This window comes from Plasmodium gallinaceum (assembly GCF_900005855.1).
Source record: "Plasmodium gallinaceum strain 8A genome assembly, contig: PGAL8A_v1_108, whole genome shotgun sequence".
Lineage (NCBI taxonomy): Eukaryota > Apicomplexa > Aconoidasida > Haemosporida > Plasmodiidae > Plasmodium > Plasmodium gallinaceum.
Genome location: NW_021628228.1, coordinates 660,682 through 677,936, shown reverse-complemented (window position 1 = coordinate 677,936; position 17,255 = coordinate 660,682). Strand labels below are relative to the sequence as shown.

The 17,255-nt window shown below is 16.1% G+C and overlaps 5 protein-coding genes across 5 annotated transcripts in view; 2 read left to right on the top strand and 3 right to left on the bottom strand.

Annotated features, from left to right (window-relative positions):
* PGAL8A_00395400 (histone H2A variant, putative) overlaps positions 1–922 on the top strand; it is a gene marked incomplete at both ends in the record, with an annotated part of 2,076 nt that extends 1,154 nt beyond the window's left edge. Inside the window, 2 exons of the mRNA XM_028670305.1 lie at positions 368–619; positions 792–922. Coding sequence (XP_028527071.1) covers positions 368–619; positions 792–922 — 383 coding nt within the window. The remainder of the gene's footprint in view (positions 1–367; positions 620–791) is intronic.
* Positions 923–2,202: 1,280 nt separating this feature from the next.
* Positions 2,203–3,686, top strand: PGAL8A_00395300 (conserved Plasmodium protein, unknown function; the record flags this gene model as incomplete). The annotated part of the gene is made up of 2 exons (XM_028670304.1): positions 2,203–3,327; positions 3,474–3,686. 2 exons carry the CDS (start codon positions 2,203–2,205, stop codon positions 3,684–3,686), a joined length of 1,338 nt encoding a protein of 445 aa, XP_028527070.1.
* Positions 3,687–4,093: 407 nt separating this feature from the next.
* PGAL8A_00395200 (conserved Plasmodium protein, unknown function) lies at positions 4,094–8,611 on the bottom strand (the record flags this gene model as incomplete). Its single annotated transcript, XM_028670303.1, has 1 exon — positions 4,094–8,611. The coding sequence occupies one exon, from the start codon at positions 8,609–8,611 to the stop codon at positions 4,094–4,096; it is 4,518 nt and encodes a 1,505-aa protein (XP_028527069.1).
* A 1,091-nt stretch (positions 8,612–9,702) lies between these two features.
* Positions 9,703–11,605, bottom strand: PGAL8A_00395100 (N-acetylglucosamine-1-phosphate transferase, putative; the record flags this gene model as incomplete). Its single annotated transcript, XM_028670302.1, has 7 exons — positions 9,703–10,191; positions 10,317–10,384; positions 10,498–10,662; positions 10,739–10,799; positions 10,893–10,943; positions 11,078–11,208; positions 11,374–11,605. The coding sequence occupies 7 exons, from the start codon at positions 11,603–11,605 to the stop codon at positions 9,703–9,705; spliced, it is 1,197 nt and encodes a 398-aa protein (XP_028527068.1).
* A 1,363-nt stretch (positions 11,606–12,968) lies between these two features.
* On the bottom strand, positions 12,969–16,298 carry PGAL8A_00395000 (conserved Plasmodium protein, unknown function; the record flags this gene model as incomplete). The annotated part of the gene is made up of 1 exon (XM_028670301.1): positions 12,969–16,298. The coding sequence occupies one exon, from the start codon at positions 16,296–16,298 to the stop codon at positions 12,969–12,971; it is 3,330 nt and encodes a 1,109-aa protein (XP_028527067.1).
* Between the last annotated feature and the right edge of the window lie 957 nt (positions 16,299–17,255).

Below are 17,255 nucleotides of genomic sequence, written 5' to 3'. Positions count from 1 at the left end.
AAAATAATTTATTAAAAAATATTGCACTTAATAAATATCTTAGTAGTTTTAAAATAAAATTTGTTTTCATTTTTCTGTGTAAACATATATGCACTTTTATTTATATATATATATATATATATATATATATATATATATATATATATATATATATATATATATATGAAAGTAAATAAAAGTGCATATATGTTTACACAGAAAAATGAAAACAAATTTTATTTTAAAACTACTAAGATATTTATTAAGTGCAATATTTTTTAATAAATTATTTTTTTTTTTATATTTACATAAAATTAAAAAATTATTAAATACTTTGAATTAAATATCAGAAATGTGTTTATATCGTGTTATATTTTTTTTATTACAGGATCAGGTAAAACTAAAAAAGCTCCATTGTCCCGTGCATCAAGAGCTGGCTTACAATTCCCTGTTGGAAGAGTACATAGAATGTTAAAATGCCGAATATCCTCAGATGGAAGAGTTGGATCGACTGCTGCTGTTTATGCTGCAGCTATTTTGGAGTACTTAACTGCCGAAGTTTTAGAATTAGCAGGAAATGCAACAAAAGATTTGAAAGTTAAAAGAATTACACCCAGACACTTACAACTAGCTATCAGAGGTAATTTATACATTTTTTTTTTTTTTTTTAATAATAATGAATATTTTATTAAATAAAGAAATATTCAGAAATATATATGAAGAATAATTTGAAAGATCATTCATAAAAGCATTTTATACTTAAGATTTTAATATAGAAAAATATAAATTTTAATTTTTTTTATTTTAAATAGGTGATGAAGAATTAGATACACTTATAAAAGCAACAATTGCAGGTGGTGGTGTTATTCCTCACATACACAAAGCTTTAATGAATAAAGTTCCAGTTCCACCTACAGCTACAAAAAAACCCAAAAAAAATTGAAGGAAAAAATTCATTAAAATAAATGCATATAAAGCATTATATTGCTTCTTTTTTTTTTTTTTTTATTTTTCTATATAAACTTGCATAAGTGTTAAAATTTAAATGTTTTTTTAATTTTTAAATAAATATTTTATTTTTCCTATTGTATCATTATTTTTTAAGGTTAATACAAAATAGTGTTTTATTCTATTCTTTTAGCTTTTTTTTTTTTTTTTTTCTTTTTAAGATGATAATTATTATAGTACATTTTTTTTTTTTTTAATTTTCATTCTAAATTGCTAAAGATTGCATTGATAAAAATTTTATTAAATATAAAAAATAAAAAAAAGTTAAATTTTTTTTTTTATCCCTAAAAGAATATGTTTGTGCATATGTACACGAAATGTTGGAAATATGTTACATATTTTTTTTTTTTTTTTTTACATTTTTTTTTTTTAAATCATTTTTCCATAATAATGAATAAAATGAAATAATTTAGTTTTGCTTATATTTTTTCTTATGTAATTTTTAATTTTTCTCTAATACATATAAGAATTCACATTTATAAAAAATATAGAGCAAAATGTACAACAAAAACGAAAATTTCTTGCTTTAGAAAAACAAAAAATTGAATAAATAAAAAGCTATACAAAGACTACATATTTTATAAAATCAAAATTTAAATATTTAGGACATAAATTAAGGAAATAAATAACCTTTGAATATTTAATGTATATTTATATTAAAACCCATTGAATTTATAGAAAATGATTTTAAAAAGTTTTATCATATTTTTCATCATATTTCTTTTTATTCTAAATATATTACAACCTTTTAAAGCTTAAAAATATATATAAATTAAAAAGTTGCTATGGAATAATAGTATTATTCATTATTAAGAAAATTTTTTTTTTTTTTATATTTATTGTTGTAATAAATCAAACTCTAAAGAGACTTTCTTTTAAATAATTAAATATTTAATAATTTTTTAACATTCATAAAAAAATAATTTTATATAAACAATATATATATAATTATGAGATAAAATACTAACTTATTTCTTTAAAAAATGTGGAAAAATGTTCTTTAATTAAAAAAGGATTTTTTTTTTTATTTTTTTATTTTTTTTTTTTTTTTTATTGAAGTTGTATATTTATTTAATCAAATATGTTTCATAAAAATAAAATTATAGTATTATTTAAAAAAATGGAAGAAATAACTATATTAAAATTTAGGAAATTTAAAGAGATAAAATAAAAAAAAATGAAAAAAATGAAAATTAAACTGTAGTTATAGTTAATATGTTTAAATATATAAGTAGGTTTTTTACTTATGTGTTTTATTTATTAATATCTTATAATTATTTTATGTATTCATGTGGATTTAATTTAAAAAAACGTTTGATAGTTCATTTTTTTATATCAAATAAATCATTTTGCAAAAATTCTATTTTTCCAAGAAGAAAATATAAAATAAAATACTTAAATAAAGAATATACAGCAGATAAATGTAAAAGTAATTGGAATAACTATAAAAAAAAAGTTGTAAATAATGAAAATAAAATAAAAATAAAATTTAATCACCTACTGAAAGAAAAAAATAATGAAAACATTCAAAGCAAGAATAAAAATAAAAGAACATTATACATAGTAGAAGAAAAATTGGAAAATATATCTAGAGGAAAAAAAAAAAAAAATGTAGAAAAGGTAAAAAAAGTAAAAGGAAATAAGAAAAACGAAGAAAATATTAGCAAAAGTAAAGAAGTAGAAGATGCAAAATCATATAATAAAATAAAAGAAATAAACGAAAATGAAAAATCTAACTTTATAAATGAAAATATAACAAATAATTTTTCAAATGAAGAAAATAAAATAAATCATAAAACAAAAAGTGAAGAAATAAATAATCAAGGGGAAAATAACTATGAAGAATGTGAAAATAAAAAACGTTTAAAAGATGATACAGTAAGGAAAAAATTATCCGAACTAGCAAAATTAAGATGGAAAAATGAAGAAGAAAGAAAGAAGCTATTATTAGGTAAAAAAAAATTTAAGCATTCGGAGAAAACAAAAAAGTTATTATCTTATAAAATAAAGTTGAAGTGGAAGGATGAAAAATATAGAGAGAAAATAATAGAAAAAACAAGAATTTTTAATCAAGATGAAAATACCAAAAAAAAAAAATCATTAATATTGAAAGAGAAATGGAAAATAAAAGAATTTAGAGACAAAATGCTAAATAATAGAAAACCATTTAGTTTAGAAAGAAGAAAAAAAATTTCAGAGATAATAAAGCAGAAATGGAAAGAAGAAGACTACAAACAAAAAACATTGAAAGCAATAAAGGATAATTATAAAAAAAGAAAATTACAAGTTGGATTAAACCCAGACTTAAATTATATTCAAAATGTAATGTTATTTAAACAGGTATAAAATATTTTTTAATTATATTTATATGTTACATAAAAATGAAATTTTTCTTAAGCATATATTTAAGTGTTTAAATTTTTGTTTGTTTATTTAATATACTTAACAAATATTTGTAATTTTGAATTTATTTTCATATTATTTAGTTAGGTATTTGTGCTCCAAAAATAAGATATTTTCCTGATATACATAAGGAAAAATTAAGAAACAAAAAAAAAAAAAAAAAAAAAAAAGACAAAGAAAATTATAAAGAAAAATGGAAAAATATTTATGATAGTATTTTAGATAAAAATGAATTTCAAAATTCTTCATCTCATTTAGGTAAAATAGAGAATTTAAGTGTAAGCACAAATTTATAAACATAGGTAATCATAAAAAAAAAAAAAAAATCAACTATAAAAAGTTGTATATTTCTATTTTATTTAAAATTTTTAGGCAAATTTTATTTAAACATAATTTTTAAAATTGTTAATTTAAAATTACAATTATTTTTTAAAATATCAAATACCTTATTTATGTTTTATTTTTTTTTTTTTCATTATTTTATTATGTTTTATTGTGAACTATATTAAAATTATTTCTGATCCTATTATTTTATTTTTTTTTTTTATTTTTCATATATATATATATATGTATATATAATACATCATTCTCTCTATATATGTCTATATATATATATATATATTTAAATACATATTTATTTCTGATTTTATTTTTTCTATGTTACTTTTTTTTTTTTTCTTTTTTTTAATTATGATATTTATTTCTAAATTTTAATTCTTTCTTTAGAACTTTCATAAGTTTCATATGTATTCATATTTTTTATGTTATTATACTGTAAACTTAATAAAATATGTTGATCTTTGCTACTTTTATGACACTTTAACTCCTTTTGTTTGTAATTTTTGATAGGAAATTTTTTTAAAAGATTTATTAACTTATTAATATAAACTGAATTTTTTAAATTATTATGATCTAAATTAATAAAAACATCATGAATATTATTTTTATGTTTTCTATTTTTGCTTAATTGCAATATGTGTTTGAAATATTTATAAGTAATTGGGAAACTTTCGTTATCAATTTTATTCATAGAAAAATCTAATGTTTTAACTACTACGAAATTGCATGTACAAAAACTAGATAAAAAAGAAGAATATAAAGAGCTGTTAATATTATTCCCAGATAATAGTAATTTACGTAATTTTAGTTTTTTGCTATTCTTAGAATTAGAATCATTTTTTACCATGTTTGTTAATGCAAATGATAAAGTTAATAAACTTTTATAAGTAAAGTTATTCCATCTTAAATCTAATATTTTCATATTATTTAATTTATTTTTTTTTATTAATGTAGAAATATACATAAGTGCATTATCATTTAATTTATTAGAACATAATTTTAAAATTTTTATTTTATTCAAATCCAAATAATCTAATGCTTTTCTACTAAAAGTAGAAACACATTCGTTTAGTTCTTGTAGAGAATCTTCTGAATTATTTTCTTCACTGCATGATGAACTATGTATATTATAAGTATTAATTTCATAATATTCATTTTTGGGATTTTTATTATCTATATCCTTATTTATTTCTAATGGATTACTTAAATCTGTTAACTCTTTCTTTTTTTCATTATAAGTTTCAGATACATTAGACAATTCCCATTTATCTAGTTCTTTTGAATTATTCAAAATCTCTTTTGTGTTTATATAATTTATCTTATTATCTGAATTATTATTATACTCTTCTCTTCTTAAACCAGTTAAAATATTTTCTCTATTTTCAATATTTTCTTTATTTAATGATGTTTTATGAAAATATTCATTTTTTAAATCATCAGTAAAACGAGATATAATTTTTTTTTTTTTTTGTTTAATTGTAAAATAATCATAAAAACCATAACAATCAAAAAAAATTACATCTTTTCTATTTTTAAAAATAATTTTATTTTTATCATAAAAAGAACTATTGTTTTTTTTATTTATTATTTTACTGACCTTTTTTTTTAAAGAATTTTCGAAAACATCATTAATTATATTATTGTTCATATTTATATGTTCACCCACTTTTTTTTTATTTTTATTATTTTTTTTATTAATATAATTTGTGTTAAAATATATTATAAAGTTTTTATTATATTTATTATAGTTGTCTATATCCACTATTTTATCACTTACAATATTATTACATATAAAATGGATATGTTTCAAATTATTATTCTTGAAGTAATTCAAAAATATTATAAAATGAGAATAATATAAATGACATCTTATTATTTTTATTGTATGAACGTTTTTAAAAATAAATAATAACAAAGATAAGAAAAAACATATAGTGGAATTTATAAAACAATCATTTATATGAACACGAACAATATTGCTAACTTCTTTTTTTAATAGTTTTATAAAAATATATTTTATATATGATAACATTTTATTGTAATCATTAATTTTTGATAAATATATGCATTGATTTTTTAATTTTTTCTTAAACTTGTTCTGTATATTTTTTAATTTTATATTTTTTAAAAATAAAAAAATATCAAATACATTAGTTTTATTCCTTTCACAAAATTTAAAAGAAGACTCATAAGGAATGTTGTTATTCTTTTTATTACCTTTATCAAGAGAATAATTATTTGCATTTATCTTATTTATATATGTTTTTAATGGTGATAATAATTTTTTATTATTAAGTTTATCAGAATTTATTTCTTCCTTTATATTATTATTTATAATATTTTTATTAATTTTCTCTGTATTTTCTCTTATTAAGCAGTTATTTGATGTGGAAATATTATTTTTATAGGACAAAGATGTCTTCATATTATGTAAATTATTAATTATTTTCTTATTTTCACTTCTTTCTCTTTTTACTATTTTATCTTCAGAATTTATTTTCACGTATGAATTTTTCTTTTTACTTTTTTGGTATCTTAATTTATTCCACTGTTTTAATAATAATACTTCATCTTCTGAAAAGGAAAAATTAAAGTGATTACTTCGTAACAAAAATGTAAATAAGCATTTATTTATTTTATCAAAATAGTATTTTTTTAATTCCCTTCTAATTGCTTTTTGATATTTTAAATATTCTATGAGATCAATGAAATCTTTTTTTTTTTCATCATCATCTATGATAGAATAATACCTTCTTTGTTCTTCTAAATTTTTTTTAATTTTTTTTACTTCTTTCATTATGCAAATAATATTTCTAATGGAATCAAAAAATACTTTCCTTTCATTTTCAAAATGAGTTGAATCCTCGTAATAACTAGGTAAATACTCGTCATTATAATTTTTTAAACTTGTAAAAGGAACAAGTAATCTATTTTCTCTTTTACTAAAATATATATCTTGTTCGCAATAAGAATCAGAAATACACTTGTTTGAATGATAATTCATATAAGATGATGACAATTTTATATTTTTATTTAAGTAAGATTTACAATTAGAAAAAAAATTTTTTTTAACATTAATTGCTTCTTTCACTTTATTTTCAGAATTAGAAACATTTATATGGAAAGAAGGATAATTAAAATTATATTTATAAATATAAGAGTCACTTAATTTATTATTTTCATTCTTAGATACATTTTTTATAAATTTTATATGATCTAATTTATAATCATCACTACCGTTACTTAGAGATTTAAATTTTAGTAACACATTATTAGAATGATTATTTGCATTGTATCTTTCTTCATAAATATTCTTTTTAAACAGAACATTTTTATTTTTTCCTGGTTTATAATCTTCATAATATTGATTTTTCTTATTGTAAAAAGAATTATTGTATTTATTTGATTTTTCTAAAACATTTTGATTCAGTAAATTTATTTCATCATTACAGAAGGAATAATTGTATATGTTACCTTCTATGTTTCCTTTTATTTTTTTAACCTCATTTTTACATACATAATAATATGAGTTATGTTTCATATTATTTATATCAATATTTTTATTTTCACTCATGCTTTTATACTCATTAAATGGGATATTTTTGTCATAATTAAAATAAATGTCTTTAGTATTATCATTACTGTTCAACTTTTTTGAAGAATAGTAATATTTTTCATTTTTATCTATATCTAAATTTATCATATTACTAGGTAAAATATTATCATAAAACATGTTCATATATTCGCTTTTTAATTTACTTTTCCTTTCTTCCTTATTTAAATGTAAAAGTTTATTACTATTTATATATTCAGATACATACGGGCAAGTTTCATATTCAGACGAACTATTTTGAAAACTTTGTATCGTTTTATTATTTGAATATGTCTTTCTTTTTATTCTATTTTTATTAAAAATATTATCATCATTAGTGTATTTTAAATGATATTTCTTAAAATCCTTATTTTCTATATATATTTTTTTTTCTTTTTGCTTTTTTTGTGAGTTATCTGAAGAATTTTTATATTTATCTGAAAAAGAAGAAAATTTATTATTTCTTTTTAGTTCATCTATAATGCTTTTATTTTTTATACTTCTTTTAATTTTCTCTATGTTACTACTGTTTAAAATTATTTTTTCTTCAATTTTTTTTTTTTTTTTTTTCTTTCCTTTATGCTTTTCATTTATATGTTCATATTTATTTTTAATTTTACTCTGAAAAGAATTATCTTTGCAGTAAATTTCGTTGTTTCTATTCATCATATCAATATTCTGTAAATTTAAATATCTTTTATTATCTTTGATTCTGTTTAATTTGTTATCTATAGTTAGTATCTTATTTATTATATATTTTTTCTTTCTATTTTTTTTAAATAATATTTTCTTGTAATGAAAAATATTTCTTAAATCAAATATTTTTATATGTCTTTTTTCATAATATAATTTATATTCTACTCTTTGAATTATTTTCCTTATGTTCATAAGTATTCTATATTTTCTTAGATTCTCTTCTTTCTTATTTTTGAGTTTTTTTAAATTTCTCGAACTTTGTGTTGGAATATATGTATTTTTTTTTTTTTCAATAAACTTTTTAATATAATTTCTTGAAAAACGGAATTTATCATTAATTTGTTTTAATACCAATATATTTTTATTGTATTTATTAATTTCCTTATTTCTTTTTATAAATCTATTGATAATATAATTTAAGGATAAATTTCTGTTAGCTGATTTGCTTTGATAGGAAAAGCCTAAACTTTCTTTATCACTATTTATAAATGTATCATTATTTTGATAAGCATTTTTTTCGTAGAGTTTTAGAAAATTTTTTTCACTTATAATGCTATTATAACTTTTTGATAACATAGAATTATTAATAATCATAATTTTAAAAATATAAAAATAAGTAAAAAAAAATGAAGTGAAATTTTCATTTGGAAATTATGAAATTATGTGTACTTTTTTTTAAATTTGATAAGATACACTAACTTTTAATTTATAAATTTGTATTTAAAAAAGAAATGAAATAAAGATAATCATAAATATATTAAAAAAAAAAAAAAAAAAAAAAAAAAAAAAGATATAATTCATTAAAGACAAGAATTTTGAAATGTTCGATATTTCTAGAATTATTCTTATTTTAATATTTTGTAACATTTTTATTATTGATTTTTATAATTTTTTTTTTTTTTTTTTAAATGTATGAATTTAAACAAATATAACACGATAATTTATTTTCTATTTATAAAAGAATTTGATGATATTAAGTTAAAATTGAATGTATATATATATATATTAATGTAAATTATTATTTAAAATTTTTTTTTACTAATTAAAAATTTATTAGTGTGATAATATTTGATGAATTCATGTGCGTATTTAATCAAATAAATATATATATTATTTTTCTTTCAAATAAATTTATTTTTATTTATTTAAATAAGTATATTTAATATTTTAAAATACGTATATAAAATATAAATAGCAAATGTATTTGATAATATATGGTATATAAGTTTAAATATTTTTATTATCACTAAATATTTTATTCATATTTTTACTTAACATTTTATATTTATTCATATTAAAAATCGTTATTTTGTCTAAATTATAAATATAAAAAAAAAGAAGATAATTTATTTTTTAAAATAATCTAAAAATAGTAAAAACTTCAACTTGTGAAAATAAAACATTATTCCATCAAAAATCCATATTTTCAACAAATTTACGTATTTAAAAGAATTATAGTTATAATATTTTTTTAAAAATAATGTTAACTATATATATTTTTAAAATATTTGTAAGATACATATATATATTTATAATATAAAAAAAAAAAAAAAAAAAAAAATAGTTATTATAGACAAACTGGTGCAAAAATGTATAAAAAGTAATATGTATAAAAATATTTTATAAAAACATATTTAATTAAATTTATTAAAAGTGTATAAGAAGATAAATTTAAAAAATAATTCTTATGTAGTATCAATAAAGTATCTTAAAAATAAACCAAAAGAGCATGTTATAATTTGAAAAAATAACAAAACATTAACTAAATGAAATTCTGATAAGGGGCCAAATAAATATAATATGAGATTTATTAATGTATAATTATGTGAATAAATTAATTTATTTGTTTTTTTATTTAAATTTGGTAATCTGTGCCTAGGACAAGGTATAAAATTAAATAACTGCGGTAAAGAAATAAAAAAGTTAAGAAATTGTGGTATTAAAAATAATATTAAGGTTTTTGAATAATGACCAAATATTGAAACAACAGCCAGAAAAATTCCACAAAAATATGTTAATGTATTTCCAACGAATCCTTTAGATGGATAAAAATTGAAAGAGAAAGTAACAAGATTTATTGATATAAAAGGTAAAGTAAAAATAATTGACAAAAAATGTTGTTTTAAAATTAATTTACTTTCAACACTTGATTTATCTATATTTAATATTATTTCCTATATATAAAACATAAATATATAAATTATAAATATTCTAAAACAAGTTTTATTATATATAAAATTTAACTAAAAAAAAAAAAAAAGTATATATATTTTCTTTTTTAAATATACATATAGATTACAATTAAATTATGTATAGAAATAAAAAAGGATATTATCAAACTTTGGCCAATCTCTAACCCATTTATTCCTTTAAATAAAAAAAAAAAAAATAAGTAAAATATAAAATAAATGAATAAAATTAAAATAGAAATAAGTAAAATATAATAAAATAATAATAAAAAAAAAAAAAAAAAATTTTACCAGAATATATATTTATAGCATTAGTACAAAACACTGCCAATAATATTATATATAAGTAATAAAAAAATCCTATGTTTATTATTCTTTCTTTAAATATAAAATATAAAAAATTAGGAATTCTTATATTGGTTTCTCCTGAATATGATAATAATAACGGTAAGCAAGCTAAAGGGAAAGAATAAAATATATTTACATATATTTAGTTTATTTTTTTAAAAAATAAAAAAAAAAAAAAAATAACCAAAAAATGGCAAAGCAACTTTATATCTCCATTTCAATTCAAAAATATCATCTATAAAACCCTTAAAAGAAATTATGATTAAAATAATTTATAATTTTACTTAAAAAAAAAAAAAAGATAATTAAAATTTTATTTTTTAACTAATTTTTTATACCAAAAAAGTCATAAAAATTATTGATAATAAACCAGCATTATATTCTAATAGCTACATACATTTAAAAAAAAAATAAAATAAAATAATTTTATACAAATAAATATATAAACAATAATATATTTTTTTTTCATTTATTATTATTATTATTATTTAATATTTTTTGTTTTCTTTATCTTATATTTAACAATTTTGTTATCATTGTAATATATCATTTGGTAAAATAAGACAAAAATAAAATACAAAATGGCTGGAAATAGACCAATTGGTTCAGCAACTTTATCTTTGCTTATTTTATTTAGATCAAAACCATAAAATCCTATAGAAAAAAAAATTTTATTTTTCAATTTTTTATCTAAATTTTCAGAATTTAATTATATGAAAAAAAAAATGATGAAAATAAATAACTAAAAAAGAACTTGTAGTACGATATTCATAAAATCTCTAACATAGTAACATATTTTTCTATTATAAATTAATTTACCCTTTTCATTAAGAAAATGTATAAATTTAGGTAGACACATGAATGTAACTTTAAAAAGAATTAAACATGGTGTTATGTAAAAAAGTATTATATTTTTAAATGGTGTTTTTTTTAATAAAAAGAAAACAATTAATAAATAAATAAAAAGAACATAAAATAAATTTTTTTCAGAAATATTTTCTTTATAAGCCATCAGTTTTTTATTTTCATTGCTTTCTATACATATCTTCATTTTTATTACAAAAAATTAGGTAATAGTTATTTTATTTTTTTTTTTTTAAATATGAGAAATTAGTAAATAAGGCATAAAACATTGCATAGATAATTTTTATTAATACTATAATATTATTTATTACATTTTATTTATATTTTATTTAGTAACCCTTTTATAAATATTTCTAATAACAAAGAAAAAAAAAAAAAAATTGATAAAATTAATCGTGATTATAATATAAAAATTTTAAATATGGAATAATTACTTTTGTTATAATTTTTCTATAAATATGAGTGTTAAACTGAAATTTTTATTTTCATATTTTTTTTATTTTTTTTTTTTTTTTATTTTAAAATATTTGTATTATTATTATTTCTTTTTTTTTTTTTTTTGTTTTTACATCTTTATTTTTGACTCTAAAAATAAAAAATCAAGTTGTTTAAAAATTATATATATAAATTTATATTTCTACAAAAATCTATTATATATATATATATATAATTAGTAAGGAATCAATATTTTTTAATAACTATATTTTTTAAAAAGTGTTAAATTTATTAAAAATGATATAATTTAAAATAGTTGAATATAACTTTAGATGTAAAATAAAAATAATATTAATCTATGAATTAATTTTTTAATTTCTTATTTTAATTATTTTTATTCATATAAGTATTTGTATAAATTAAAGATGCATTTTTATTATTAGAAATTTTATTAAAATATCATTAAATAATAATTATTCATTTTTTTTTTTTTTTTTATTATAATTTATCTTTTATTTAATAAAGTATTTCATATATTGATTGCTTTATTTCATTTATATTTACAACAGGAATTTTTTTTAACATAAAGTAAATTGGTGATATTTATTAACTTAAAAAAATAACAAAAAGAGCAAAATTGTACGAAATATTTTTTAAATTAATATTTTTTTTTAATTTTTAGACAAATTTTTTTTTTTATCATTTTCCTAGTAAGGTTAACTAGTTATATTATTTAAACATTGAATAATTTTAAAAAAAAATAATAGATATAAATTTAGTTATGAAGGAGAAATATTTAACAAAAAATTGTTTTATTATAACTTGTACTAATTAGAAAAAAAAAAAAAAAAAAGTAAGTAGTATGTATAAAATATGAAAGTGTTTGAAAAGATATTAAAAAATTTAATTAGGTAATTTTTTTTTTATAATTGTGTATTCCTATATTTTTAAAAAATTGATACAATTATAAATAAAAAAAAAAAAAAAAAAAAAAGTTATAATTATTGTAATTCACAGAATTTTAATAAATATATTATAATTAACATTTGTAAAAAAGGCTATGAAAATACAAATTTATAATACATTCAATTTGTATATAAAATAACATTTATGTTTTATATATAAAAAAAATTAAAATTAGTTGTCATTATAAAAAAAAGAAAAACTAAAAAATATAACAAAATTATTCTTCTAAAATAAATGCTATTTATATAGGCAATATAATTATAAGCGATATGATGAGATGTAAAATAAAGTGATTCATTATTACTTGAACCATTCGATGAAAATTTTTTACACAAATTAGATTGGTTAATATTATTCCTTTTTTTAAAAAGGTTTGGAAATTTTGACTTAATATAATCTTTTTTGTTTCCTAATATTTTTTCATTTTTTTTTTCATTTTTGATAAATTTGTTATATATACTTTTAAAATCCATATTTTTCTTATGTACAAAACTTAAATTTTTGTTAAAATATGAAAAATAATTTTCTAAAGCTTTATTTTCATATATACCAAAAAAATAAAAAAAATTTGTCATAAAATTATAAATAATATCTTTTAAATAATCATTAATAAAAAATTTTATATTTTTTATTATATTATTAATATGATCATTATTTTCGTCATTTAAATTAACTGATATAGATGTGCTCCCTTTTATGTTTTGAATATGTATCATTAAATATTTTTTCCAATTGTTAATGCAATTATTAATTTCGTTATATATTTTTTTTTTAATTAAATACTTCAAAAAATTACTTTTAACAACAATAAATAAATAAATTGACACTAAAGTTTGACTGTTATTTCTTATATCTTCATTACGATTTGAAATTTTTTCATTATTGTAATTTTGCTTTGAAAAAATATATATTTGATACACGTTAATAAAAATAGAAAAAAAATCATTATCAGCATTTATCCTCTGAATATAATATATATCATCAAAATTATTATCAATATATTCTTTTGATATAAATTTTCTACTATGTTGTTCTTCATTCTTATAATAAAAGTTTGAGAAATTGGGAAAATTTTCTTCTACACTTATATTTTTTAAATTATTATTCAACTCAATATATTTTACTTTATTTTCATTATTTGTTTCATTATTTATATTCTTCTCAAAGAAATATTCATTATTAAAAGTACTATTGTTTTTTTCTATTACGTTTTTAGGAATGCTTAATCTATGTTTATTATTCTTCATACTATTATTAGTTAAAATATTATTATTTGTTTCTGTATTTAACTCTTTATTTTTTTTCCTACTTTTATAAAAGTTTTTAAATTTTATCATCAAATTTTTAGTTATATTATGTTTTAATAATACTTTACTAGATTTTTTTTCTCTATTATACAAATTGGTACTATTATTAAAATTATTATCTTTTATATATTCATTTTTATTATCATTACATATGTAATTCTTCATAATATATTTACTGTCATTTTTTTCTTTTTTCCATTTAAATTTTTTTATAAAAAAATTCTTAATTTTATTTTTTTGTGCTGATTCATCTTCATTAATAAGTTGATGATCCTTTTTAAATTTATATTTTTTTTTGAGATTATTAAATAGATTAAATTTGAAAATATTTTGATCACATTTGTTTTCGTCATATATATAGTTCATATTATTTTTAATATAACTTTCGTTTTTATTTTTATAATTTATTTCATTGTTGGTTAATGTTTTAAAATTTTTACAACAGTTTAAGTCATTACATATACATTTTATTTCATCATAATTATTATGATAATATAAATTGTCTTTTTCTTGGTTATGATATGTATCATTTGGAATTCTTTTTTTTTGAAAAATATTTTTATGTTTTTTTTTAATATTATCTTTTCTAGTATCTCTATTTATATTTTGAATATTTTTATTTTTTATTTCGTTTTCTTTTTCATTATATAAAGCTTCAACCTTATGTATACGAAATTTTTTTAATATCTTTTTAGGAAAAAAATTTGTTTTTATAAAATTATGATTACATTTATTATTATCATTATTATTATTATAATTATTATTATTAACATTTTCATTATTTTTAAGGTTGCAATTATTATTATTATTATTATTATTATTATTATTATTATTATTATTATTTTTCATAATAATATCTTTAATGTTGTATTTTTCTGTTTCTTTTATCTCATTTTTATGATTTTTTTTATCATATATTGAGTTATATGGACTTATGTGATTAAGTCCATGCATAAAATATAAATTTTCTTTTATTTCATTATTTTTAATTGGATCAATATTATATTTTTTATCTATTTCATATTTAATATTATTAAAATAATTATCACTTGTGTAATTGTTATTATTATTGTTTTTTTGTGTTTCATGATTCTCTAAATAGTTTTCTTTACTTTTTTTACATTTTAAATTATGGTATGATTTTCTATTATTTTTATTATATAAATTATAATAAAAATAGCAAAATTCTTGAATAGAAATATTACAAACATACATACCAAAATTAAATGAAGAAATTTGTTTATAACTTACTATTTTTTCGTTTGTATAATTTTTATGTTCTTTTATATCATATATATTTTTATTATGATTTATATTAAAATATAAAATGGAATAATCGCTATTTTCTTTTATAAAGTTATAATAAAAACTATTAATATCTAAATCTATACTAAAATTGGAAATTTTTACAACATCTTTTAATTCTTCATCATTAAGACTTAATAATTTTTTTATATTGTTTAAATACGATGTATTACTATCAGTATCATCTGAATTATTAAAATTGTGCTTATTATATCTTTTTTTTTTTATTCCTGTATCAAGTAGTTCTTGTATTTTATCATTTTCCTTTCTTTCTTTTTTATTATCTACTGGATATTTATAACATTCTAAATTTTTTTTTTCATCATATTCCCATTTAGGTTCTGAAGAATTATTATTATCATTTACAAAATATCTTGACATAATTTTTGAATTATTTGTTGTGTTAACTGTTGCTTTTTTCTTATACAAATAATTATTATGCAGTAAATTTTTTTCTTTTTTTTCTTCTTTTTCTTTTTTTTCTTTTTTCTTATCGCAATCATTTGAATGTTTTTTATTTTCTTTTATTCGAAATAGTGAAGAAATTTTATATTTTCCATTTTTATATCCATTATTTTTTTTTTTTTTATAAAATTTTGTATATTCTTTATTTGTAGATGGGTTAGTGCTATCAGACAAATTATCTAAACAATGTCCAAAAGACGTTTTATTTTTATTTTTTTCATTATAAGTGTTATTTTTGGATTCATTTTCATACATTAAATGTGAATCATTTATATTTTTATTTATGTCTGAATCTTGTAATTTAACATTTGATAAATCATTCTTTGATATTTCTTTCATTTTGCTTTTGAATAAACTAAAATTTTGTGAATTATTTTTTAAATCATTTTCATATTTTCTCATGTTTAATATTAGTAATATATATGAAATTATTTTAGTATATGAATCATATATATAAAAAAAAAAATAAATAAATAATAATAATAATAAAATATAAAAGATAAGATGAATTATCAAAATTTACTTTTAATAATTTCCATGAAAAATGAGTTACTAAGAATAGCAACATATATATAGTTCTTCATTATTAGTTTCTATTAGAAATATTAAATAAATTATTTTTCTTTTATTTATTTAATTTTTTTTTTTTTATCTTTAATTAATTTATAATTAAATTTTATTTTTAATTAAATAATGGATTAAAAGAAAAACAAAAAAAAAAAAAAAAAAAAAATCATTATTCTATATATTACTTCATATCTGTTAGTATTAAAAAAAAATATATATATATATTTTATTCTATTTATTAAAAAAGTATCTTTAGAAAAATATATGACTTATTTTAATATCTCTAACGAACTATATTCTAATATTATTATTTATTCTTTTATATTATTATTATTTACAAAAATATATATTGTTAATCTACTTACGTTTTCCTTATGGATTGTTTTACCCTAATTCATCAATGCCCATTTCAATAAATTTTGGTATATTTTATAAATTTTTTTTTTTTTTTTTTTTTGGTTTTTTAAATAATGAAAAATCAATGTAATTTTACAAATATACAATTAAAAATATTATGATGTTTAAACCTTTTATGATCATTGTATTAAAAAAAAAAATTTTAAATGTTCTTGTGTTATATAATTCTTAACAAATTACACTACTATAATGCAAAAATCTTATCTTTTATCTATGGTTTTAAAATAAATATCTATAATAAAAGTATGTATATAGTGTTATCATTTTAAAATATTATATATTTTTTTCTTTTTCCTCTTATTTTTCCTCTTCTTTTTCCTTTTCCTTTTCTTTTTTTTTTTTTTTTTCTTTTTTTTTTTTTCTTTCTTTTTTTTT